The following is a 27,938-nucleotide window of genomic DNA, read 5'->3' on the forward strand; positions in this document are numbered from 1 at the left end:
CTGACTTCAACTGGCTGCGGCCGCTCCCACCAACCGCAGACCATACCATCCCCGTCAGGAGTCTCAAATACCGAGCGCCTGAGCGTCTCGAACCCGGGCTCTAACTACCGGGAGTCCAACGCTTTACCAACTGAGCTACGGGACAGGCAAATAAGTTTTGCAGATGAAGTGTGCATATGCGTTCCAGCAAGAAACTAAATTACTTAGCATGTGTCGGAACCAGGCCACATTGCGTTTACGCCACCGTAACACAAACGCGCACTCGTGATCCTCGCCCGCTCCAGGCAGCTCCAGTCCATGGCGGCAGCATGGTAACACCGCGTCGAGGTTTAGGGCCCTCCTCAACCTTAGAGAAAAAAAGGGGAGCACGGACAGCGCCGGCAGCGCGGGCGGCAGCGCCACCAGGCACCCCACGACGAGCGGGCGGGGCCCGGAAACTACCGAGTGACAGTCGCAACGCCGCGCCAGCCGCCGGGCCCCAGCCGAAAGGTCCACGACGACCGGGAAGTTTCGCATGCACGTAGATGTGTTGGTAGGATGGGAGAAGGCTCAGGGAAGGACTATAGGTTATGTTTTAATGCTTATTCAAAACTCTTAAGACTTAAATGCACTTTTTGTGCAAAAAGACCAAATCCAAGGACCAAGATATAATTTGTCCTTATTGTATTTATCGTTGAGTGCGACTGATGTATGAAACCAAGAGATTCGTGCAGAAATACACAGAGTTCTTAAAGTTATTCCTGGCCACTCATTCTCCCGGTGGTATACGGTCCATCGGTGCTCTTTCAGAGCAGCGCTCTCATCTGTTGCGCCATGAATGTCTCGTTGGGAGCTGATCGGTCGATCTTTTCTCGACATATTACATGTGCTGGCCGGCGCTAGCGAACCATCAAAGCCCTATCGCGCCATGATGTGGGTCGTTTCTGAAAGCACCCTCCAGAGAACTGACCGGTCTGACGAAATAACATTTTTGTAGTCGATTCAAATGAACCGCGAGAGATTCACAGCTACACCATTCATAGCAATGTGTGTAATAATTACTGAACTAGTTATGATTAATGTGCATAGTGAAAGGACAGTTAAATAATATCCAAATTCGAACAAAGCACTTATATGTCACAAAAATGTTAGCTGTCTTTGATTCTTTTCATTCTTAAAAGTAAGGGATAAGTGTGTGAACTATTTGCATATTTATAAGCGTTGAGGGTTAATACTTAAAAGTGTCTGAAGCGTAACAGATCTAAAAGCCATCTTGAAGACATACGAGTACGTTTATGACATAACTTATTTTCACTACCCAGACTGTCAATTGCTTCCGAGTCTACGTTCTTTGAAAGCTCTAAGTGCAGGACAATAACAACATCAAAGTAAAGGACAGAGGCCGAGATTGCGAAAATGCTCCCAAGCCTAAATGCTTTTTGTCAACAGTTAACTGTTAAAGGGACCCTCCCACCTTAACCCTCGCCCTGGCAGGGCATTTTTCATAACACGGCCTGGCAGGGGGGGGGGGGTCGATGCGACCCCCCCCCCCCTCGCGATTGGCTCCTATGGCATCTAGAAACACCAAATTTGGTAGGTAGGTGGGCCCCCTGGAGTTCTCGCTCCTGTGCAAATTTGGTTGCTCTAGGTCAATATTTAGGGGGGTTTTGGGGGGTATAAATGTAAAAATTTCGCTAAAAACAGTTCAAAAGTTTTTCGCTTATAACTTTTGATCTAATTACGATAGAGCAAAAAGAAAAGCACCAGTGAACTCAGCACGTCAAGGCGCGTCGAATGATATACTTTTTAGCTTGCTCAAGTGTACTTAAAGTTTTTTCTTAAACTTTAAGTAAACTTTAATTAATAAATTAAGTTCAAGTTAACCAAATTGCATCACATCGCATATCATTCGATTCGGCTGATCACCAGGAACACAATGATACCATTTTTTTAAGCTCTAGCGTCATTATGTGCTAAGTTATTGGCAAAAACGTCATTTGACCTCAGTTGACCTCATTTGACCTGACCCATGGATAAGTACACCAAACAAAGAAGCACCAAGTGACCTGCACTGTGGTTTCAAAGCACAAAAGTGATAGAACGAAGCGGATATCTCCAGTATTTTCCGAATTTAGTATTTTCCCATAGGCTTAACATTATGACGTAATGACCTCTAACTGACCTCAGGTCAGTGACCTCAAAAAACCCGAACTATATGTTATACAACTCGGTGAACCTAGCACATCCTGAAAGTTTGAAGGAAATCAGTCCAAAACTGTGAGTTGGACAGGTGCAAAAAGAAAATTGAAATTTGACCATGACCTTGTACCGGTTTTTCTGACCTGGTGACCTGACCCAAGGTCACCCGGACCTGAAATTTTCAGGTCATATGTAAAAAGGTTGCCCCATAGGCTGTGCCAAATTTGGCGGCGCTGCGCGCCGCCGTTTTTACGCTATCTTCGAAAAACCTTAGGGGGGTCGTATCGACCCCCCCTGCCAGGGCGAGGGTTAACATTAGATTTGAGTTGAGATAGCCAAAATGGGGTCCCTGGCTCACAATTACCGGTTTCGGCACTCACAACATCGAGAAATGCCTTAACCCTATTCCTGGCGGGCTCCGCCGGGACAAGAAACTGGCGGGGGGGCCGATTCGCCCCCCCCCCTTCAGATCTCAAAAACTACACATCGCAGCGACAAACGGCGAACGGCGTTTGATAGGTCATTTAAAGATCTACAACTTTTACACACAACATTTTCAGGTCAGGTCAATATTAAGGTCACCAGAGGTCATCAACGATAAAATGTTTTGGAATTAGTTACCTATATAACTTTTAAACTAAGAAACATAGAGAGGAGACATAAAACCAATACATTTTTTGTTGCTCTCGCCGAGGCGATGCGAAATAAGTATGTGATGACCTTCACAGGTCAATTTAAAATTTGACCTGAGGTCAAGGTCAGGTCATTCATCAATGAGGTTGTGGGGTATGGTCATGCTGCATACCAAACGACGCGCCGTGACCAGGCGAGCAGTTTGGTACCACTTACAAGTCTTTAGCACCATCATGTCGTGATTTATTGACAGAAAAACGATTTATGACGTCACATGACCTCAGATGACCTTTGCCGGTGCCCCTGTCAATTAGCGGCACCAGGATCATCACTGATGAGATAATCTTCCGTAATACTGAAAGAACTGGGTGGTTTTGACTCGTTTACACGAAGCAGGAGGCGTTTCAATATTTTCCCATAGGCTTGCAATGTAAAGGTCACGAGTCTGGCCTGACCTCAGGTCACAGATATGAAAATTCTGAGATATACAAATTGCACATACTGGTACCCTAACTAAAGCCTGAAGAGAAGAAATTGATCGGTCAAAAACTCTAGCTCTGGCGTGATTGCAAACTTTTCTGAGGTAGGGTCACCAAACCGCCTCTGGTGACCTGACCTGAGGTCAGATCAACTCAAAATTTTCAGAAATGTTGCCTAAAAGCCTTTTAGAAAAAGTCAGAAAATTTGAGCTTCCTAGCTCAAAGCGTTTGGGAGATATAACCAAAAAACCTCAGGGGGGGCTCCTGAGGCCCCCCGCCAGGAATAGGGTTAAATCGGAAATATTGAATTTCAAAATTGCAGCATTTTGATTCAGAGGGGCTAATTACGGAGCGAGCGAAGCGAGCGGAGTCTTTCCTTAGATTAACGGAAATTTCTGAGTATGAGCGGCCGGCCGGCCGGCCGGCCGGCCGTGCGGACGCTTTTGCGAGGCTTATATCTCAGCAACCACTTGACCGATTTACATGCGGTAATTTTTGTAGGGTAGCTTCATTCCTTCTACCAAGTATTGGACTATTCCCGATGCATGTGGGTGACCCCTTATGCACGTGCCACGTGCAAAACGAAGAGGTGTCACTTTTGTAATTGTTGCAATATCTCGGTAACTACTTGGCCGATTGCGCTGAAAGTTGGCATGTAGGTAGGCACCCACTAGGCACTGCATATCCATGTGCCAGAGCTGGGGTGCTGCTGCACGTGCGCACGTGCAGGGGTCGTTTCCAGATCTCGAGAACGGCTGGACCGATGGCGCTCAAATTTGGTACACGGTTAGGGACCAGTTAGTAGGGTGCCGTGCAAAAGTCAGTTGGGACCCATTTTGCACGTGCGCACGTGCAGGGTGCCGCTCCCAGATCTCGAGAACGGCTGGGCCGATTGTGCTCAAATTTGGCACATCGCTAGAAACCGGTCAGTAGGGTGCCGTGCACAAGTCAGTTGGAGGTACCCCCTCGCAATTTCGCACGTGCAAGACTCACCCCCTCGCTCGCTCCGTTAGTCGCCCCAAAAGGCGCTATACTGGTGCATAGGAATACCCCTCTGAATGTGTGACGTCAGCACAGATATCTAACGATTTTTAAATGTTTGACTAAAACGTTTTGTAGCACGAGGTGGTATAGGCTGCTTTGCGCGCAACAAGTGCCGCACTTTCAGCTGCCAAACTATTGCTTCCAAATAAAGTCGCTAGGAACAGCGGAGATCCCAAAAAGTAAACAAAAGTAAAAGTCTAATATATTGAAAACCGGTGAATATTTTTCGGTGAAATTTGGCAGATATTCGTTTTCGCTCTTTCTGAACCGAGCGACATCACTTTCATGCCAATTCATAAATTTTTTTGAAGGTGGGAGGGTCCCTTTAAGTGTTCTGAACAACTTCAATGTTTGAAGCCAGACAACAGGTCCACGGGTTTGATCCGTTTCGCGCGACTGTGACTACGCCACTAATTGCAACTCAGGATATCGTATTTGAGGGTCTTGTCAACAAACTTGTTTACATAAGCAGACATTTCTTTCACTTCTTAATTGAATAGGACGAAGTCGTAAGTGTTTAAAGAGCTCTCCATTGTCGTCGCCTTGGGAACAGTATTTAATTTCTCAGCATAAACCTACTCTGAAATATATAACCATATCAAACATAGCAGAATCGACGCAACCGCTGCCTAAATAGAGAGCCCGCGCCCTTTGAACGAAATCGACACCATTAATGGGTGCGCTGGGCTGAAAATCTGGTGTTAATACCATCCGCATCGTCGTCGTGCCACGCCCGGCTGATATCGCCCCCAATGAAGACCTGTCTGTATTAGTTGGCTCCGGGAGGCGGAGGAACGGGTGCGCTCCCTGCTGCAGCGTGCATTCCTTCCGGTCCGCCAGCAGATGGTGTCATCAGCGGGTCGTCTGTACGGCCGCGCGGCTCAATACCTACTGACGGGGGCCGCGTGTCGCCGGGGAGAGTTCCGATAGCTCGACGGTTGGTCCCTGTTCCGCAGCGGCGTTCCTGACGTCTTTTACTGAAAGATTTACGAGGCAACGGATGATCCAGACTCGAAGCATAGATACTATTATACTGTCTATGCTTCGAGTCTGGATCGTTCGTTGCTTTGTAAGCGGTTTGTAAGTGTACTGTGAAGGTAGAAAATCGATGTTCATATGTGTTCATCTTTGGTCTAGATGTTCGAGCAAAATGAAGATGATGTCATAACTTATGTCACCAATCATTCACATTTGTTCTATTATAAAAACATTACATGGTTCCAGGAATCATCACTTTGGGCGGAAATTTCAAAAATCACTTAAGATTACTTATATTTAAATTAGGGGACACTTCCTTAGATCACGTCGCTCACTTGAAGCTAAGGAAAATCTCGTATAAGTAAGTAAAAATATAGAAAAAGTAGCTAAAACCAAAAAAATAATTATTGATTTGGGCTTTTAGACAACTTTTACCTAGACCAACCACCTAATGACAATGCTTCACGCAACAATGTATTTGCCTACGGCTTACGACCAGCTATCAAAGCCACAAAGTTCTTATATCAAAACATCAAATTCATCTTATATAGGTAGGTGATTGAACTTTTCAATCATATTTATAAACAGTCTGACAATGAAGTGAACCACAAGTTTGAATCGACTGCTAAACGCACTCGCCATTAGCAGTAGGAGGTCTCAAACTATTCGCTACCCAACCCCATTGGGGCATCTCCGTCTTGGAAATATGAAGACATCAGCAAGCCGTCGGAAATATCCGGCTGTGAAGCGATTCACTCCTCAGAAATGGAAACGCCAAGCGGTGATACGTATGTCAGGCACACTGGCGTGTTATTGGGAATATCAAATAGCGCCGAGGGTGAATGCACGGGCACCGCAGTACAGTTTAGCTGCAACTGGTACCTCTTGACTGATACCAAATGGTAATGCAGTTTCTTTCTATGTCGATTCAGATATAGATCGATACCGAACTGGGTGACTGGTGCTGGTGAGTCTTTAGTGGTGTTAGGTATGACGATATGGTGATAGTGGGGATAGGGCTGTGGTGACGGTACGGTAGGGGTGGAGGTCCTGTATATCCCGCTGAATCAATTGCATCAATGATCTCTATGCCGTTCGCTGCCTCATGTTTGGGGCAGGTGGCTGAGCGTGTTCAGCCATCATGCTCAGCCACTCGGCTGCATTTCAACAAGCACAAAAATGTAAGTACTATAAATGTAAGTACTATAAATGTAAGTACTATACATGCTATATTTATAGCATGTAAATGAAGGAATCGAAAGATGAGTAATCGAAAGATATTCTACATAAATAATTTACGTCTTTAGCCAAAATGCTAGCTTTGACGATTGGGCCATCTTGACAAAGCTGTTTCCTCGTTCAACACGCGGAAAGCTAATAAGTCCTGATAACCGCAGGGAACAAAAACACCCCTTTGTTCAAAACTGCACAGCTGCTCGGAGCAATAACAATTTATCCTTTAGTTGAACAACAAAAAAGACAATAATGCTACAATTAATCATTTTAACGTTAGCTCATAAAACAAAAAACTAAAATGCGACATGAAATGCCCCAAAACATTAGGCACTGCTGTGTAACCAAGATGCATAAGTTCTAAAATTGGGTACCAGATGGGAATCTTCCAGGATCGGTTCGGATGTGCGGGAGCAGTAGAAAGTTCGCCCGCCCGGCCAGTAGTGGTTGTTTAGCGCCGCTCCGTAATGGCTGTGTTTTCGCCCTGCTGGACAGCCCATATGGAGCGCTGGGAGAGGATATCTCCAGCTCTCCTCGGCTGACGAAGCAGGTCCCACCTCCCCCTTATGGGTTTGGAGACAGGGTTGGTATGAGTCGATGATACTATTTGTAATTAATAGCCACTATATCCAGCCACATATATGTAAACAATCTTTCTGCATTTTTACGCAGCTTGCTGGAACATTTTTTATGCAAGATGATTTCACGATGCGAAAAAACTCATTTTTGAAAGAAAAATAGGCATAACTTATCCATTAGCTTCATTTTCTCCGGAAAATTACCAGGCTCGAAGCGACGCTCGTTAACCCTTTTCCCACTTCCCATGGTCACCAACTCTTTAAAAGTCTGCTAATGATGTCGTCCTTCTTCACGGTTGACTGGCTCAGAAGTTGGGCCAACTCAGGTTTCTGCCTGAAACGACGGGAAGGCTGCAGTGATAAATGACTTCAGCACTGTATACCGCACCATGCTTTACACAGAACAACTTATTGTGTCGACCGCCCGTGTAAGGTGAATATTGCAGTTCTTGCGAAGTAGCGTCCAATAAAGTTCATTAACGGCACTAGACGGAAGCACTTCGGGAAATTAGACAAGTTCCTGTCATGTAAAACTACTTCAAAGTACTTTGACGACGGACAATCACACCGCTCCAACTGCTCTTTGTGCCTTTGAGGTGCTTGCGGGCTTTTCAAATCAACGTATCGATGTCAGTAGGTGCGAATAAATTGAAAAGTTATGGTGGACAAGTACCTAATTAAGAATTGCCATGCAATTACATTTTGCCAGTAGATCCAAAGCAATGTGGAGGAGATTAAGTTCGGAAATTTCTCGCATCATCGCTCATTGGACCAGATCTGAAAAATCATTTCCACATGGGTCTATGGCATTACGCTTGGGCGACTTTCAGCAGCGTTTGCCGACAACACCTGCGGAAACTTCCGACATTGCGCGGCTAAGCCTATTAGCTCCGCCATAGTCCGGTGAAATCCAACGACGTCGATCCTACGGCAGGTCCGTATATTAGCTCCAAAGTCCATGAATTTTTAGCAGGCCTAACTGTAACAAAGCCGTCGACTTGGGAAAGAAATGATGCAACAATCGACTATGCAAACCGCTGAAACGTCCATGGTCTGCGCACTATAACTACCGGTAAATCTAGCCCAGTGCCCAAGCTGATGTCCCCACGATGTAGCATGTGCAACGATGAGCTGAATCTATTTCTGAGCTCAGTTCAAGCACAACTAACTTTTTGTTGGCGTTAGCTGATAACGTTCAAAGGCCATAGTATTGGTCAAGTTCAACGGTCAAATGGCATTCTCCAGCACTTCACAGAATCATCCGCTTCCGGACAGACATTCCATAGGATAACGGCTTTCCACGCTTCGCGAAACGCGATTGGAAGCTTCGAGGAAATCTGGTCGACCAGCCAGACCCGTCATTATTGAGCTCGGCAATTATGTGCACCAGGTTTGGTATGCCTAGACTACAAATCGGGTCCATTGCCTCGGGGCGAACGGATTGGATCACATAAACTACTGTTCAATGGCAACGATTTGATGACAATCACTCCAGGCTACTTTGGGTTCATGGTTGGCTTTGTCATGCAATTAATGCGATTAATTAGAAACAGCCTCACGTATAACGTGCTGCATAGACCATCATGGTGCATCACTGCATATATGCAACATTCATAGAACCTGTTCAGAAGGATACATGAATTATATTTTGTTTCTATTAATAGCAGCATCTCAAATGTGTTAATGTAAGTACCATACGATAAACGTAAGACGAAGCTGCAAGTACGAATATGCTACACATTTTTTATAGGAGTTTAGTCAATAGTGACAAATTTACTCAATATCCTATGTCCTGATCCGAGCCTCTATAGCAGTCACTCAGAGAGATCAAACTCGTTTGAACGTTTGACCCGCTGACTGATCCACTGAAGCGCATCATCAGTGATCTATTTCTGAAAAACTTATCCCCAGCTTCGCGCACCGTTGGCAACCTCCTCATCCATGACCTGACAAAGTCGTACCCTCCTACCTTCTCACTCGACCAATATGCGCCTCTAACCTGACCTGTTCGGGTAGCAGTTCTGACCTTTGACTGACCGTTCACAGGCAAGTTTCGCCGGGAGTTCCGTAAGGCGATGTGCCGCTCCTGGCAGCCTCCTCCGTCTCGCCAGCTGGATGACAGCAGGTCTCACGCCGTCAACAGCTCCCTGTGAGTACGGGGCATCGCGCTGGAATGGCGTCCGATTGACGAGGTTTCGCTGATTGAATTTACTGGTCAATTAAGTACTTAGCCGCGATGAGTTGTGACTAAAATAATGGATGACTTCTCCCTGTATGTATTTGTAAGTTAATGGTCGGTTTTGATCATCGAGCTATGCTGAAGAATGTTGTAAGTTATCCATTGATGTTGTAAGTTAATTTGGTTGAAATTAGATGAAATTCGGAATCGGAATCTGGGAGTTCGTTTAGTGTCCTACAATAGTGTTATTTTCCACATTGGATGTTACCGGTAGTATCAATAGACTGCCTATTGCGAAAACCAATTAGTAACTGACAATGCTAATGCAGACAGCAGTCGCATCATTAGAACGAGAGGCGGCGCATTTAATAAGCACTGCTGTCGATCATAAGAAGTTTCGCAATCTCTACATATATGCTCTAAGCCCATTGGCATACTAACGAAAAAAGACTGCTTAGTTGATATCTGGCTATAGGAGTGGATTACAGACAGATCATGTTACACAAACAACTTGTAGGTGGAATGGGAAAGACCTAGGAAGATGCATTCGCTATATTGAGCTGCTAAGTGCTACTGTTATGCTGAATTCTTGATAACATCTAAATTAAATGTTTTTAAGCCTCTTTTCATAATAAGATGGTGTGCTACAAGAACAGACTGTCACAAATTCTTTGCAACTCTTTTACAATTAGATCCCTTGCCGTTGTGCTCAACTATTATTTATGCTGCCACCCAGTAAAAAAAAAAAATTGCTCACATTGTTTTCACAATTTCTGAAGACTTTGTGAATTGCTTTAAAATGAAATATTTATGCTCAACGGCCCGAAGGATTTAACCTTAGACAAACACCAAAGTCTATTTTTGTCAACTATTTTTTCATAATGTGCTTTTACTTTTGTCCTTATCATTAATGCCTACATACATCCTTCTACGCACGGCATACCCACATATCTCTAAGTTCATAGCAGTCAATGCCCGCCTCCTACCAAGCATAAGTGCTATCCCACTGTTTGCATCTTCACGGTTTTGTCTTATCTATCTAGCTTCAGTAGCCCACCGTACCGCTTCCGTTTGAGTCAAAGAAGTTTACGACATTCCTCCGGTTTGAGTTTCAGCATAACTACATGGGATAAACCTGAGTTGCCGTCACTCTTGCACTATCTCAAACTGAGTTTTATTTATGTTCTTACCAGGCGCGGATACAAGGGTGGGCCATGGGGGCCATGGCCCCCCCCCCCTTGGCCGATTTTTTTCAAAAATAAAATAAAAAGTTAAAAAGTTAAAAAGCTGAAAAGGGGGCCTCCTGAAAATAAAGTGGCCGAAATCCGATGAGTTTTTTTTACCTACCCACTTAGTTATTTCTTAGAAGACTAGCTGAGAAGACTTCTTTGTTAGAAGATTGGTAAAGCTTTTCATAACTTGGAGGTCTCTTATACTCACAGAGATGACCACTTTTACAGGGCCTCCTAACCTGCACAGAGGGCCTCCAAGCCTGCACAGATGTTGAGATGTTGCCTGAACAGCTAGATAAGCTCAATAGACGCAGTTTTTTTTTGGGGGGGGGGGCCCCAACAAGTGGGAAGATGGGGCCTCCAACAGGTGGGATTATGGGGGGGGGGCCTCCTGGTTTCTAATGGCCCCTCCCTTGGAGATTTTCTGGATCCGCCCCTGGTTCTTACCGCACCACCCCAGTCTGGGTTTCAGTTACCCAATGATTCCAGTTAAGCACCGCCCTAGATCTGAGTTTCAATTTCTCACTGCACCACCACGGTATGATTTTCAGCTATTCGCTGCACCACCCAAGTCTGAGTTTCAGCTTTTGCTGCACCGCCCCACTCTGAATTTCATCTATTCCCTGCCCAGTCGGAGAGTTTCAGTCGTTCGTGCGTGGCTGAGGTCAGTCATCAGACCAGATATGGGGCAGACGTCTAAAGTGGTCTTCATCCGGCGAGCCTACCTGGAAACGCTCCAGAGTGTTTTTCTCCAGGTGTTAGCCATTAGGATGCCCCGGTCGGCCTCTCTGCTCTCTTGTTCTCATTGCCCTCTGAGAAGATCAGTGATATTGCCAAACTGAAGTGAATTTACTGAGATATAGGGAGATCGATATAGAGAGAGAGGGAGAGGGAGAGAGAGAGAGAGAGAGAGAGAGAGAGAGAGAGAGAGAGAGAGAGAGAGAGAGAGAGAGAGAGAGAGAGAGAGAGAGAGAGAGAGAGAGAGAGAGAGAGAGAGAGAGAGAGAGAGAGAGAGAGAGAGAGAGAGAGAGAGAGCAGGAGACAGACAGGAGCAAGGATAAAGACCTCAAGATTCTGATTCATATTCTCAATCTGTCATTAGGTATTGCTTTATCGCAATTATTGTTTTATTTGCCTCACATATTAATCACATCATATTTACTGAAGCGTTCACGTTGAGTACATATGCGACGCCAACAAACAAGTTTACACAGCGACGTTAGCACGCTTTGGCGCTATCGAGAGCTACCTTCAAATGGGCTGGGTGAGCGCCTATGAGCATCCAATAAAGTCGATATTTCTGGCAAGCTCGGCCTCTGGGTGGCACTCTCTCCAGTTCGTCAACCATCGCTAGTCATCGTCCTCGTCCTTCCTGCAGAAGCCGTGGTAGTAGAACTTGCCGGCCACCCTCAGTGTGACGTTGAGGGTCCCCACCGGCCAGGGGAGTGGCGCCAGGCCCTCGGCGGCGTGCGTGACCAGCGCCGTCGGCTGCTGGAGGCCCACACAGGCCGGCGGAAGGCCCCTCAGCGCCATGTTGGCCCTCTCAGGGCACACCAGGTCCTTGTTGTGACGCCGCCAGCGTCGATACCACTTACTCGTCGGTGGCTTTCTCGGCTTGGGTTTCGGCGGTCCGGTCTCAGGTAACGCCGGCTCGTTCATCTCGACGAAGTAGTTTAGCACGTCGATTGTTGACGGTGACTTCTCAAAGTGTTCACTGGGATGGTCGGCTAACTCCAGGACAATGTCCTCGCCGTCTAGGTTGACGACGTTGGGCTCGTATCGCGCCAGAGCCCGCACCATGTTTGCACGTATCTGTGCCTGAAGTCGCTCCTGTCGCAGTTCCTCCGCCACCAGCCGAGCGTTGCACTCCCACGACTCCTGCCACTGCGCTAGGAAATGAGTTGCCTTGCGTCTTAGCGCAGCTTTGGACGTGGCCTTTCCTCCGGTCTTCGCCCAGGTGATCAGCTCACATCTGAGAACGTGGTCCGGGTCAATCAGACCGACACTGGAGAGGTAGTCGTTAATGACCTCTCGGCACGGCTCGGGACAAAGCGGGTAAACGGCCAGCAGGTGCGGGATGATGTCTTCAGGCGGCGTGTTCAGGGACTGCGACAGGGTCTGCAGCACCGTCTCCAGCACCCCCACGTCCATCCAGCTCTCCGTCAAGAGGTTCAGCATCCGCCGCCTCATGTCCGACGGATCTCGGCATGAGAACTCATTCACGATTTTGGCGACCTCCTGAATTCCCTGTTTGATCAAACGCGTGTCATTCCGAGGCAGATTGCTGAGTATTACGTCGTTCAACTGCCACGCTGACATGTTGACGTTTCTTTGTTCCATTGGAATGATATCCAAGAGCCATGGCTTGACTTTCGTTTCTTTCTGGAAAAACGTTTTGCCGTCTCCATAGTCCCCGATAAACATGCTCGGAAAAATGTGGTCACTCGGTAAGCTGACCACGTTCTTAAACACAGGCCTGTTGTCTATAGAAAGAGAAACCCGCTGGTTATCTTGACTATCTTCCACTTCAATCAACGTCCTCATGTACGTTTTCGGCTTCTGGCGCGCTTCCGACGCAGCCCTAGTGCGACGGCGCTGCGACTTCGACGACGCCACAGAGGAGCCTCTGGTTCTGTTCGAGGACACGCTCACATCCTGCCGCGAAGTCGAGGGCGCCTCCGTCGAGGCGGACCGCGCCGCGCTTCCCGGACGCTCTCCTCGCTGTGAGCTGGCGCGCGATCGGCGCGGTATGCTCTGCGCTCTGGACTTGGCTGACTCGCTCTTTTTCTCCCGCTGCACCTGTCGTCTGGACTTGCGTTTGGTGGGCACGGCGCGTTGCCGGTGTCGCAGCGGCTGAGTCATCTCCCACTGGAGGGTCCACACTGCCTCGGCCATGGCCAGCTCCTCCTCGCTGACGTCTCCGATGCCGCCGCGCCGCCGCTGGTCGGGCAGCCGGCTCTGCAGAGACGCGCTGCTGGAGTACTCGGAGTCGTACAGCTCGCGCTCGCCGCGCAGGTGCCGGTACAGCCGGTGTCGCCGCGAGTTCCGCTCCGCCTCCACCTCACCTAACGTGCGAGACGACCAGAGCAGGGTGACGATCAGCGTGTTGGGCAGCTGCGCGCCGCACACCAGCGCACGAGGCCGTGTCATGCCGAACATGAAGCTCGACTTGCAGCACGGGAAGAAGTTCTGTCGGCAGATTTCGGTCGTTGGCGGCAGCAGCTTGGCGCCTTTGCTGAGGAGCTTGTTGGTGAGGAGGTCGATGTCTACTTCTTCGTCTGGCGGTAGAGTGACTCGCTCGTAGGGGATGATGTGTTTGCGAACGTAGGCGTCCCAGCCAGATGTGTTGATCCTCTCTTGAGAGGCCATCTGGTGGAGCACTGTGATGCGAGGGAGCTTCTTCACCTTTTTAAGTGTTTCCAGGCTACCACGCAGCTCTTCCAAGTCCTGACGAGTTTTAGCGGCTTTCTCGAGCATTTCAGTCCTCAGTTGTTCGGCTTTCATGTTTCGTTCTACGAGAATTCTTTGAAGCGTGTAAAAACTGCCACATTCAGATACTGGTTGCCCCATTTTATATAAAATACCTGTAAAATTAGGATCAGATTTTATTTCTCCCTGAGTCGTCCGAACTGTAGTTATACCCGAACTGTAATATATGGATTTCAGAGTTACTTTAAATCAGCATCTGTTAATTCAACAATGTATTATGTACTGAAAAGGACGTTTTTTGTTACAAAAACTATCAATCATGGTTTCCTCAGGAAATCTTACCGCAACATTCGCAATTAACCTTCTCGATAAATTGACATAACTTGTTCCTAAAGAACGTGAATTAACACTTAGGAACCTTTCTGTCAACATTAATTCCTTAAAGCAGTGACAGCATTACATTGCAAGAGCCTTTGTCAAGTTCAGGCAGTTGGCTTTATATGTGCGATTTGCATGCCACGAGGTGATTGGACCAGGTGTTCAGGGCTCGAGCCTAGCTGCCCTTTTACGAGGTAAATGTGCGATCAGTCGGGATAGTGGTAGTGTGTGGCAAGGTTGTATAGCTTTGTGGGCTTTGATAGCTAACCAGTGGTGAATACGTCGATATTCCTCATCAATAAAGAAGTGCGCTGGAGCCTACGTGAAATTCGAACGGCCTTTGTCGCCTACTACATAGAACAAGCAACAAGATATTGTTATTTGTTTCGTTGTGGACTCTCGATAGGTACCCCAGTAGAAAATCCTCCTTCGAGCCTGATGAAGTTTCAGGCTCCTCTTCAGAGCAAGATCAAGTAACATTAAATAGTATATTAAAGATATATAAACTAATCATAGAGCACTTAAACAACGTGCGTCGCACACGGAAACAGTCTTTTTAAACGTATAAGGCAGCACACAGTAAACACTACTGTCATATCCACTGTAAACTAGTTTTGCGCCCTATCCCAAAGAGACCCCGTAGATATCCTAAGGGTATTATCTGCCCCAGTTCATAATTCTGGTGATTAAGTGCCTATATGTCATGGCCACTCAGCTTGTAGGTAATGGAAGCAGCAATCGTGCGAGTAGGTTATATGATTATTACGGCAATTTAGTAAGGCAAAAACAGTGACACAGCAGAGAGCCACTTGCGATCAGCTGAGATAGGACCAGAAGCTGGGCATGCGTAAGTCAGGCTGCAGTTTCAAAATAACTGCAATGGAACAAACTGACAAAGACGGACACGAATATTGCTACTTGTCAGTTTGCACATCTACTAATGTACGATATTTGTCTTGAACTTCATCCACCAAAAGTTGCCCAAATCCCGCCACTGTAATAATTTCCCAGTCATCGCATTCTTTTGACTCCCTCAGCCTAACCGAAATCAAAGTGGGCATGCCGCCACACAGCGCTCCCACAATACCTGTCACGGAACTGGCCCAGTAATAACTGTCCGGTGTCCGACGAATTCATTATCCTCCCGTCACGCTCTGACAGAATGTCTCGTTCCAGGCTGGACCGGCGATCCAACTGCACTGTGACGCTATCCACCACAAGTAGTAGGAAGTCACGGCGCATGCTGATGGTCAAACCGGCGACCAACAACCCCAGTAAGGAAACCAAGCTGTAGCTGGATGTCACGACAGAGGAGAGGGTGGATGACCGGCCGATGACGTGTGGAAATCGAAACGGTCTGACATTGTCAGCAGGCTTCAGCAGCGTGAATATCCTCTTCGAAAGGAGACGTGCCCGCTGCGCAGAACAGCGCAAACCGTTGTTGACAGCTCAGAACGGTGGTTGCGATGGTTATCTCCGCGAACGAGTGGCTCCGCGGTTATCTCCGCGAACGATGATCAGCACAGAGTGGCCAGTAAGGATATGACGGTTGTATATGATGGTGTCGTGACGGTGAAAGCTCGGTGTTTGGGCCTGAGCACACGCGGAGCGATAGGCGCCAGTACCCTGACGTGTTTTGGAACTGTCAATGACAGGCGGTAAGGATTGACACGTGTGCATTTGCGGATATTTTATGATAGTGAACTGTGAAGAGATAATGACCTTGACAATAGGAAATTATAAAGCCACGTGAACTGTATATAAAGGTGGCCCGATGATGACAACAGTGAAGGAATCTTACGAACTACGCTATACAGTCGTAAATATCAGACAATAGCAACGCCATTCGTGATGGATGTGCGCACAAAACCGAGTGAATTCATTCTCACTCCGAATGAGATCGCCGAGAGTGTATTTAGCCGTACTCAGAGAAAAGCTCAGGCCTTGAGCCAGACTGCTCAAACAGCGCAAAAATGGCGGTCGGACACTTGACCGGCCTGAAACAGCAGAGTGCTCTTGACCGAAACTTTGTCGAGAAGTTCAAGGAACTCTGAAGAGCGGCTCAGAGCTTGAGCATCGTACACAGTAAAGACGCAACAGCGGGCGCGTCAGTTACTGCAGCCCGAACTGAACCTCAGTGCGACGGTGTCATGTCTGTGACCAGCGCCGATACCAGTGTCGGCCTGATCTGTGTGACACACACCGCGCTGTGTCTGTTTCCGTCACTGTGACCCTACCACAGAGAGGTCCTTCCGTGATGTGACTCTTCCGGATGTGCCCTTAGCCAACAGACTAGCGCCAGCCGAGCCGCTACCCGGCCAGGGCCATCCGCCGCCCGCTGCGAGTGACAGTATCTATTTCCGATGGGCGGAGCGGTTCAATCTCAGTTCACTCTGTCTGACAGTACTGCACGCCAAAAACTCGCTCGTCTCGATAGTCGAGAAATAACTCGATCCGTCGAATCAATGTGGAAGTGAAGTGAATTTTGTCTTCTCGCATGCTGGTGTGACAAATGAAAGACACTGTCAATATGTCGGAATTTAACTAACCGTTGAAAAGTACATATGAATTACTGTTCGATTGTTCCATTGGAAGTGTGTCGCTGAATGTTTCCAATGTGTTTTGCGGCATTTTGATGCCGTGAACAGGGGAAAGACACTTGGTGTGACGTTTATGTGTGTGTATTAGTGTCGAAATGTGTTAAATGGCACAAACTACTTTTATGGGAATGTAAATGTTCGATGGATTTTCTGTATTGTTTGTGTCGTGTTTGATGTAAAACAGGATGCGTTCACTTGATGTTTCATGAAGCAAGGTCAGTATTTCATCGTATCTATCGGTATCCACCGATTGAAGATTTAAATAATTGAGTTACGTCATGCGTAGTATTTTCTACGCTTAAGTTTTAGAGTTTCATGAATTATCTATAAATATTTTCGCTGTTCTGTTATCAGCATTTTTAAAAACACAATATATATGCCAATAACTAGAAAAGAAAACACGCCAGAGCCTACATTTGAGCTAGACCCGCATCTCATCAGAGTCAGCATGAGGACATGGACGTAATCGGTAATCAAGCAATGTTTTACCGTTAGATGTTAGTAAAGAAAGTGAATGAGAGACAGAGAGAGAGAGAGAGAGAGAGAGAGAGAGAGAGAGAGAGAGAGAGAGAGAGAGAGAGAGAGAGAGAGAGAGAGAGAGAGAGAGAGAGAGAGAGAGAGAGAGATAGCGAGAGAGAGAGAGAGAGATAGCGAGAGAGAGAGAGAGAGATAGCGAGAGAGAGAGAGAGAGAGAGAGAGAGAGAGAGAGAGAGAGAGAGAGAGAGAGAGAGAGAGAGAGAGAGAGAGAGAGAGAGAGAGAGAGAGAGAGAGAGAGAGAGAGAGAGAGAGAGAGACTAAATGATCAGCATGTCTATTGCCTAGCATTCTGACCAAACCATGTGTCCTGTCATTCTCACTTGCCAGAGGCAGACATGATCGTAATGCGCGTTATCGTGATCAATTGTCCCGTCTGAAAGGACTCTCCGTCTCTTCTGAGCCTGACCAAACTGCCAAAAAAGGGCGTTCGGGCGAATAGTTTTTTATATTAATCGGTTCATCAGCCCGGTGTATCCCGGTAATGACTCACAGGGCGCATCGCTATCAAAGGATCATCAAAAGCGTTCGACGGGGCCGAACAGGAGCTGAATTGTGCCCAAATTGTGCCAATCTATTGGTGGCTGACTAGGCCATTTCGCTTTCTCTGCATCAGTCCGTGATTTCGAGAAATTCGCTCAGTCACAACCACCGGTGCTTTCAGTTGTGAAGGTATCGTTCAAGCGAAAACGTTGACAAAAATAACGTTTCATTTCTGCTGCATCGATGCCGAGAACAAAGTGAGAAAATTTTCACAAATTAGCAATAGTTAGACATCACATTTTACCTTTCATTTCGTATTTAAATCATCAATGAGCTGGCCTCGACTAAACAAATATTTCATGAGGACAATTTGACACACACAAGGTCATGCCATGCAGTGACTGGAAGCTTTGAAATACCGAGACATGCTGCAGTAGCGTTTGAAGCATGCAGCGTGTTTACATTTAATTAAATTATGAAGAGAATTAAGCGAAATCCTAGAAGATAACAAAACTGACTAAAGGTCCGTATGTCTTACTGGCTCTGGACAAACTGACTGTCTTGGTTGTCTGTTCAGTGTTTGTGTGCGTATGTTTGCTATCCATGTGAATGATGAGTGCGCTGGTCAATGGCAACAAATATACCATCTCTGTATGTAAGAGTTTATTACGAGTACGACGGCGCCGAGAATTTTCATCTTAAGGTCATGACTCATTGCTGACGGAGGACCAAGGGCAAAATGTCCACCACATATAGGTATCACGGCGATTTCACCATGCGTGACATTTCACATTTCCGCCTTTACCTGGATTATATTCTTAACTTAGTTATGAACAAACATCCATATTCGTCAACTTCCTCAGCTACCAGGAGCCACGTTTTCGGTAAAAAAAAAAAAACACAGCTAATGCAGGCGCAGCGTCCTCGGGCTTTTGCTCCCAGCATCCAGTACCGACCGGCTAGTTTCTTACACTTGCCCATAGATGGCTCTGTATGCTGAGCGCCTGAACGATGCTGTGCCGCAGGGCCCCCATCTCTGCGTCTCGCACCGTTAGCCGACGGGAAAGGATGTTTTCAACGGCGCGTGTACCCGAGTGTAGGAACAAATGAAAACCTTTGACGTTTTATCCTCAATCAGACGGCTGCCTTTATTTACTATCTAGTATCTACCAATGTTTGAAGGCGAGACACGTTTAAATCGTCCCATACCTACTGGAGGTTCTTCCGGCGGCTCTCTCGCGGGGAGTTCGGACCATGTTCCAACCAATGCGGTCCGGTCGGCCGCGCAGTGCCGACCTGAGCCGCATTGGAATGGCCCCTGAGTCCGACGGGCGTCCTGAGGGAGTGGACTGCACTCACCCGCGGCAGTGCTCCTACTCGACCAGCCCCAAATCGGGAGTCTGTGAGACGGGGTAACGCTGCAACCAACACCGCTACAACTAGCGTGCAAGGTTACCACTCTTTCTCTTTGGAATTTATCTCCCAGGTTGAAAATTCTTGCCACGCGTAAGAATAGCTGTAATGTTAGTGAAAAGACACGCGGACATCTACGTAGCATGAAATTTCCGTATGAGACAATACTAGTGTTGAATGTCGTAGTCATTTTTAGAACTAAGCACTGACTCAACCATTTGTACTAGTGCCAGTTGCTACGATCCTGGTATATTTCACAGAGTCTGCCAAGCAGACCTCATAAGGCTGCCTGATTTCTGGAGTGAGCAGTCTCCACGTGATCCCAATTCCTTACGGCTTACACAGCGCAGGACAGCTGACCATTGACCACTGGCCTATCATTCGATCGGGGTTTTAGGGGCAGATATGTACTTTGGTTGGCATTTTCCTAGCTCGATTCTCGAATACGATAACTAGCGACAACCGGTGGAAAAAAACTCCCTCTGGCTCCTCATATCGTTACTCAAGCTGTTCGTCGATGATAAACAAACGCACATTCTGCCGCCTAAAAGTTGAATTGTCTTCTCCAAAACTCTCACTCCTAATGCTTTTAACTTATCAGATTTCATAATCAAAAGAACACTGCACACTCCGTCATCACATTAGCCTCCATTATAAAATGTTTACATCCGATATTCAGCACTGAATGCATCTGAATGTGAGGATTGAATATCCATTTTCGGTTAGAAACTGGTGGCGGCGGGCCTCTTGCACATCTAATGACTGTTCCGAAGGGAAGGAATAGGTAATTAAGTTTCCTGGTGTTAGTTTTTTGAAAAACAATGGCTATCTGAATCCAGAATAAAATGATATAGCGACGAAGACGTAACGTCAGCTACCACCTGAGAGCATCGGAAAACCGACGTACCTATAGTGGCGAGAGCCCGATGGGTGGGAGCAGCCGCGACTGGTATTGATAGACTTTGTCGAGTCAGTGAAACGGACCGTGTCCAGCTTCGGTGGGCACACTAAGCTTCGGCATATAAATTATCCACATACCCAGGTGAGTTATCCTCCGCTTAGTGTGGGCTCAGGCACGTCAGTGTGGGTTGTCAAGGTTAACTTGGTTGGATTTATAGTACGCCGTCCGAATACGCACGACGCCTATCGCGTACTTCGCCACCGCACTTGTCACGTGCGCACGCTGATTGGGAACAATCACATTTCGTCCACCAACGACCGTAACGCGTGTTACCTTTCATCTTACGAGTGACGAACACAAGGCGGGATTCGAAAGTGACGTAAACAAATGTAAATGATGATGATGATTTGGAGTGACAGGGCGCACCAGCTGCGAGGCTATATCGCGCCCATTTCTTATTTGACTTCCTCAGTGTCGGGCGTTAAAAATCACCTGAAGGCCGGAGGCCGCAATAAACGAAAAGAGACGAGAAGAGTCTAGCAAAGAGGACTCGTCACCTAAGACTGCTCTCAAAGAAAGCTGGGCTCCGCGCAGGCCCAGAAACTTCAGCCGCTCAGCTTCCAGTCTCGGACACTCCAGAAAAACGTGTCGGACGGAAAGTCTGTCGCCACATCTCGCACAAACAGGTCTTGGGCCGACGCCAATAAGGTGTCCATGGGTACCGAAAGTGTGCCCTGTGCGAAGCCGACAGGGGATAACCTCCTCTCGACGCGACTTGCGCGACGCAGACAACCAGGTTGCCAAACCCGGTTTGATGCGTAGCAGCTTGTTTGTCTGACATTTGCTCCAATCCTCCTGCCACTTTCCGCGGAAGAATGAGCTCACCGCAGGGAAAAAGTCCCTGGCCGGTAGAGGGAACCGGCGCGAGCAGGGCTGCCGCGCCGCATGGTTCGCAGCACGGTCCGCCCGCTCATTGCCAGCTATACCAACATGGCTAGGAATCCAGCAAAAAGTCACTGAGGTACCCTCTCGGTCGAGAGCCGTCAAACGGAGAAGAATCTCCTGTACGAGGGGGTCAAGTGGATAGAATTGTGTCAAGGACTGGAGTCCGCTCAAAGAGTCGGAGAGGACAAGATATGACCGAGCGGGATGAATCTGGATAAAACACAAAAGTTTGAGGACGGCGACCAATTCGCAGGTAAAAACGGATGCATGTTTAGGTAAAGTAAAACATCGCACAGCGTCGCCGCAGACGAAGGCACAGCCAGCACCGAGGTCCGACTTGGACCCATCGGTGTATGCCACGGCATGGCCTGAATATGATTCAATATGTTCCAATGCCTTCGCCTTGAAGGCCAGAGGCAGAATTTCGTCTTTCCGTGTGCCTGATAGGGTTAGGTCCACAGAGGGGACAGATAACCTCCAAGGCGGTTTAGGGAGGATAACAACTCGCATGATGTCCCGAGTGTTTAGACCACAATCTCGGAGGAGATCGGCCGTTCGGGTGCAGAAAACTCGAGAGCGGCTCCTCTCGTCGCCATCGAAGACTGCTAAGAGCGACCTGGAGAAAGCCGGTTCGTGAGCAGGATGGGAAGGAAACTGACGAAGTTTGATGGCGTATCGCATGCCCAACATCAGCCTTCGTAAGGCCAGAGGGGGTTCGTTCGCCTCAGCTAGCAAGCTGACGACAGGAGTGGTTCGGAAAGCACCAGTCGCAATGCGAATCGCTGCGTGGTGGACAGTGTCAAGGATAAGCTTGGATGAGGATGCAGCGTTGTCATAGATAAAAGATCCATAGTCCAGACGGGACCGCACCAAAGACCGATACAAAAGGAGTAGCGTGCTACAGTCAGCGCCGTAGGACGTGCGAGCAACACACTTCAGAATGTCAAGAGCTTTAAAACATCTGTCACGGAGACACTTTATGTGACTTCGGTATGTGAGTCGGCAGTCAAGAGTCATGCCAAGGAACTTGGCCTCCGCAACCACTAAACAAATGTAAAAACGGCTGCCATTCCTGACGTCATGATCGTACATACGTAGGTCGGCAAAATGCGACTAATTACATCTGCGCGCTGCTGCTGGCACGAACAAACTGGGCAGCTCTAATAATTATAATTACTTATCATTGATGTGGCAAGCACGCACGACCAGCGCCCCTGGTAATAGTGAGAACTATGTTGAGTGCCAAATACACCGCACTTCCATAAGGCTGCTTCCGGGAAACATTATTTAGCAAATGGATGGAAGCCGCGATAACGCGGCAGAGGGCAGTGGCGCGCTGTGTTTACGTGGGTAGGAGGAGAGGGGCTGGGTGAGGGGAAACAGAGCTGGGGTAGCTGCAGATGCAATTACGGTTGTTACTGCACAAGCCGGCTAGTGCCCTCACATTCCGCAAAAAGCTGTCCTAATGACATGCTCATAGAATCTTTTTAGTCGACCATTGTCTTAATTTCTACCAGCATTTCTGATTATTTTGATCAATGGCTTTAGATCTATGATTTGATCAGCTGATATTTACCGATAAATTCCACCATCTCGTTTAGTATCATAGCGAGTGCGTGGGCGGATTGCGGCAAACTATTTCTTTGGTATCGTGTCATTATGCCGCAACAAGCGAGCAGATTTAACTCAACACAACTTTAGTGGCCCACAGCACCCTCGGACAACAATTTCACTGTAAATCATAAACTTTGCCTCAAGCTGAAGACTGTTAATCTTACAGCTCTTACAAACTTGAAAAAGTGTGGACGGTCTGAAAAACGACATCACTTTCTAAACGCGATGCTGAGCCCCAGGACGATTCAGTTTCAATTCCAGTTTGTTTGCCTGTGCTCTGAAACTTCACCTCTTTTCGAGCGGTGTCAAACTTTGAAAGGCGATCAACGCTGCCATCCAACTTCTTACGTTTATTCCTTCGCTGGTCTGAATCAGTCTGTACATTGAACTTAGGACTAAGCAGTACGGGACGAGTGAAGCCAGCAGCGGCAGACCGCGACTGCCGCTGCCGGCGACGCTGCACAAAACGAGAGAACCAATCAGAACGTCCCTGGCTCCGGAGCGGCACATATCAGAGTACAGAAGACATCACCTTAGCTATACAACACGGGTGCCGGCCGGGCGGATCCGAGGAGGACCGCGCGGCGGACCGATCACATCAGCACCCCTGGCCCTCCCCGTAGCACCGGCAGGGTAGCACGGCGCCGTCCGATCCTCACCTAACGTACTCAGTCACCGGGAACACAGTCTCAGTCAGTCGGCCCGACCCCGCGCGCACCACAGCCTCGGCGGACGGGGTACCGGTGCCCCGCCACCTCCCCGTCAACACGAGTAAAACGCCACCCCCCCCCCTCGCACCGCCGAGATCCTCCCGGGCAGGCCTCGCTCGTAATCTCCAAAGCCTGAGCCCAGGACGACCCCCAGCGCTAGGCGCGAGCGGCGAAGAAGCCACAGCAGCGTTCCCCTAGCCCAACCCGCGCCTTCCCGGACATCGGCCACACTTTGTGAAAGTCGCCCACGTCAGGACAGGCTCACCTAGCCCTGCGCCAGGCGTCGACAGCCTGGGCGGCGGACCGGAGAGGGGTGCGCGTCACAAGGAAGCACTACGAGGCCAGGGAGCGCACAGCCATCAGCAGCATCCTCATACTGCGCACCAGGGGCGTCTGCTGCGCGCCCGCCTGGCCGATGTAGGCCTGCAGCTGGCTCTGCAGCGAGGCCAGCACGTGCGGCATGTGCTCCTTGGTAGCCGGGCACTGGGTGTCGATCTGCATCACAGCCTCCTCCAGGTACCTGGCGGAAAGGTACGAGGGGAGTTAGCGATACTTGATTGTTTCATGTGCGATGGACGGGAAACGAAGGGAAGATCTTGACAGACGGGGAAACGATGGAACTCGGGAGTAGGAAGCATGAGTGATAAGAGAAACGTAAATAGCCAGTAACACGACCAGCGTTTTTTAACAACTAATTTCAGTTGTGCTTAGATTAATACGTTCCGCATATGCTCAGCACTTCAGTTATTTGGCCAACATCCGCACGGGGTTGAGCCATTGCCTGGTGAACTATCACCAGTAAACACATCGTCCAATGCTCACGATCTATGACGGTACTCCGGCTACGTGGCTACAACAGTTCTTGGTCACTAAAAAAAACTGTGATTGGCCAGCCCCTGTATTTTCAAGCCATTTAGTTCGGCGTACACTACAATGATAAACTCAACTGTTTTTTTACGCGCTCCCTCCGACAAGGTTGTTTAGGTACCACACGTCCATTACGTGAAGTTGAGGACTACTTTTAGTTTAAATGGACCCACAACGAGAAACTTCCACCGTTACAAAGTTACGCACCACTTCTGAAAACCGACAGTACCGCAGAGACTACCAGGCAGGATACGAGCGAAGCCGGGATTTGGCCCGTACTCCGACCAATACAGGTGACTGTATTCAGAGCATTTATCGCGAAAGAAGTAATGCAAACAAGACAGCAAAGGCGAATCAAGTCGCTCAATGGAAGGTTGTATAATCAAACGGTTGAACGCGATTCACTCTCCGTATGTCGCCTACAATCCAAAGCACAACAACGAAAACGTCATTCCACCTCTTTTTCACAAAACCATATAAACCAAACGCTAGACCACAAGGCTGACAGCCTATTTGCCCTGTTTTTGTTCACGCAAGATCGCACGCAATAAAGCGGCAGCCGCAGACGAACAAAACAAAGGTAATGCGACGGGTTGTCGGCAGAGGAGCACTCGACGAGCGCCGTTATTTGCCCTTCTGTAATGGACGACCGGCCCAAACGGGCTGTGATCCGGGGCCGGCAGATGCCGACCGAAGGAGACAGACGAGGGACAGGCGAAACCGCAGGCGGCGCGGGCGCGGGTGAGAGGCCCGGTATAAGACGCGTCTCGGTGGGACGAGCTCCAGCGATGCCAGGGAATGACGGGGACGCGGTGGGCAGAGACGGGGAAAATAAGTGTGGAGCCGGGCGCAAAGGACGAGGCCGGGAGAGAGAGAGAGAGAGAGAGAGAGAGAGAGAGAGAGAGAGAGAGAGAGAGAGAGAGAGAGAGAGAGAGAGAGAGAGAGAGAGAGAGAGAGAGAGAGAGAGAGAGACGCCTGTCTCCCAGATTGACTCGCTTGCCGTCCCATCGTAGAGGCCACGCCTCTCACACAGCCGATAAAATAATGCCCAGAAACTGAAATATTCACGGATCCAGACAGGAAACCGACATATATGGATGACGGTTAAGTGATGGCTATTCAAGTTTCCGTAGTTCATCTCTTTGAAAAATGGACATCGAGAACAAATGAGATTAGCCGCAGAGTTGAATAAGTTTGGATGACCGGGCCCCGAGCCGTAGCTATGGGGACATGGATGGTAGCGTTGTGGTCAGGGTGGGCTTCTCACCCAGAGATCACCTGATCAAATAACTTCGGTAACATAACATATACCACATTATGTTGTATAATATTTATTCAACATAATATCGGTGAAACAGTGAGAGGGACTTTGTTACTACATTAGCGTGAAACTCCAGTTCGGCTTATGTGGCACATTTTCGCTAATTTCGTGCTAGAGCAGTATCTAATTCGGGGCAGTCTGCCTTACGGAGAAAAGTCTCAGCCACTGGCACAAAGCCGCTGTTGTGTCCCAGATAGGTCCGCTATCTCTGGGATTAACAGGAATAAAGTAGACCAGCAAACACCGAATTCGCCAGCATTCACTAATCCGAGGAGCCAGGGTGATGTATCTCAGCGGTTCCGTTAGAGAAGGTCGCCTGAGACTGAATAATATTGCCACAGCTTGAATACCAATAAATCCAATAGTGCGGTGAAATCGAGATCGGTAAACGACCAAAGCGGTTAGCAAATGCAATTTGCCTCGCTATGTTTCACGGAACAGCAACTGCCAAGAAGGAATTGAAAGTAAGATTAGCTCGTAATTTGTTTAGAGAGGAGCAAACAGACAAATATACAGCACAAGTGATGACAATGTGGGTAGAAAGCGTCGATTCGATTTAATTTGCATGCCGACGCGTGAATAAGAGTGTAACTAAAATTCGAACACCAACACATTGCGTTCATCGAGACCAAAATTCAACTTAGACGAGGAAATTAAAAAAAAAAACTGGTACTGATATGTCCGAACGCGCAGGTCAAAGTCTCCGATGTGCGTACATACAATCCAAATCAGCGTTGCAAGCAACATACTCAAATTCACTTCATCAAGTGAAAGCTACAAGCGAATATAAATTTACAAACCATCGATAAGTACCCTATGAATCAATCTACAATTCTCGAACACCCTACCAGATGAGTCTCGCGTGTCTATGGGAAAAGCTGCCGTGCCTGGCGCCTCCCCACACATCAAACGGTGCTGCACTTTCCGGCAAATCCATCCACTATTAAGCCCCTGGCTCCACTACGTGATTTTCCCTGCGATTTTGCGATAGCGCGATATCGCATCGCTAAATTTCTTAAAAGAATTCGGAAAAAGTTCAAAATTCTGAACTTTTTTTGCGAAGCGAAAACTGTGTAGTGGAGCCTGGACTTTACCAGTGTCCTCGGTCGCTCGCCTCTCATCTGCCGGCACGCGGCAGCCAAGTGTGCTCCTTAGCACCCTCGGAAACTGACCGGTCATTACCAGTTATCGCCGACACACCACGTCGCTAGAGGTAGCGCGTGAGTGGTCGACACCGCCGCTTCGCCGAACGGCAGAACAAACGCCTACGTCAGCGGCGACCGTTCCCAGAAAACAGGCGCGTAAAGTCAGCATCAAACGCTCCCCCCCCCCCCCCGAGAAAGCAGAAAACTACAGAGGGCTCGTCAATCATTCTAGCTAATTGGTCACGGTGTGAGTGGGAGGTGGGATAAATGAGAACCAATCAGTAAAAACATTAAATGATTGATCCCGTGGCCTAGTTCTCTTGTGGCCCGCCTTAATACGTACACGGCTGTTAGGTTTTTACTCCGCTAGACTCACGACTGATGCGAGGTCAGTTACACGCGTTCATTTCACACCAACCGATTATGCTAATACCTTGGTGTCGGCGCTTCCGTCCCGTTCAGCTCTTCAGACCACTACGAGACAAGCATTTATCGACCTGCTCCGAAAAACTACATGATCAGGCTTCTCCCTATCTGCTCGTGAGCTCTGTTGCATTGCCAGCTATCACATGGCCAGCATTGTCCTGCCATCTTTAAATGCCACCAAATAGACAGCACCCCTACACTTGAGGTCACCCCAGGGTTAACGTTTCCCTTACCTGCTATTGAAATTACCATGCCATTCAGCTCTGTTGCATTGCCATTATTATTTAATACCCCATATGCCATTCAGGTCACCACATTTCCCCATAGCTATCCTCATAATCACCAATCGGTCAATATTAACCCTACCAATTCTTGAGGTTTCCTCAAGTATCTACGTTATTCCCGCCGATAATGATGTCACCCAGTGCCCCATACCTGCGCTTGAGGTCGGTCTTCTTGCTGAGGTCGGCCGACAGCTGCTGCACCAGAGCCAGAAGGACGGGCTGCTGGAGGGGGCACGGCGGCGACTCGGCGAACAGCTGCTGCGGGTCCAGCATCTCACACAACATCACCACCAGGTCCAGGTCGGAGGCCGACAGCGCCTGGGGGCACAGGGGGGTCAGCAGGGGTCAGAGGCA

At 48.3% G+C, this 27,938-nt stretch overlaps 2 protein-coding genes across 5 annotated transcripts in view; one reads left to right on the plus strand and one right to left on the minus strand.

Annotated features, from left to right (window-relative positions):
- The window catches only part of LOC122370348 (orexin receptor type 2-like), a 61,191-nt gene extending 43,628 nt beyond the window's left edge, over nucleotides 1-17,563 (plus strand). Inside the window, exons 6-7 of the mRNA XM_043345858.1 lie at nucleotides 9,170-9,272; nucleotides 15,518-17,563. Of these exons, the coding sequence (XP_043201793.1) occupies nucleotides 9,170-9,272; nucleotides 15,518-15,635 (221 nt within the window). The 3' untranslated portion in view covers nucleotides 15,636-17,563. The remainder of the gene's footprint in view (nucleotides 1-9,169; nucleotides 9,273-15,517) is intronic.
- A 5,593-nt stretch (nucleotides 17,564-23,156) lies between these two features.
- LOC122370356 (enhancer of mRNA-decapping protein 4-like) overlaps nucleotides 23,157-27,938 on the minus strand; it is a 41,503-nt gene continuing 36,721 nt past the window's right edge. For 3 of the 4 annotated variants that reach the window (XM_043345896.1, XM_043345886.1, XM_043345904.1), the window contains exons 21-22: nucleotides 27,736-27,902; nucleotides 23,157-24,061 (exon numbers count right to left, since the gene is read on the minus strand). In XM_043345896.1, coding sequence (XP_043201831.1) covers nucleotides 23,875-24,061; nucleotides 27,736-27,902 — 354 coding nt within the window. In that variant the 3' untranslated portion in view covers nucleotides 23,157-23,874. The remainder of the gene's footprint in view (nucleotides 24,062-27,735; nucleotides 27,903-27,938) is intronic. The other variant, XR_006254556.1, reaches the window with a different exon arrangement.

The sequence above is a fragment of the Amphibalanus amphitrite genome, unplaced genomic scaffold (assembly GCF_019059575.1).
Source record: "Amphibalanus amphitrite isolate SeventyFive unplaced genomic scaffold, NRLGWU_Aamphi_draft 000034F_arrow, whole genome shotgun sequence".
In the NCBI taxonomy this organism is placed as follows: domain Eukaryota; kingdom Metazoa; phylum Arthropoda; class Thecostraca; order Balanomorpha; family Balanidae; genus Amphibalanus; species Amphibalanus amphitrite.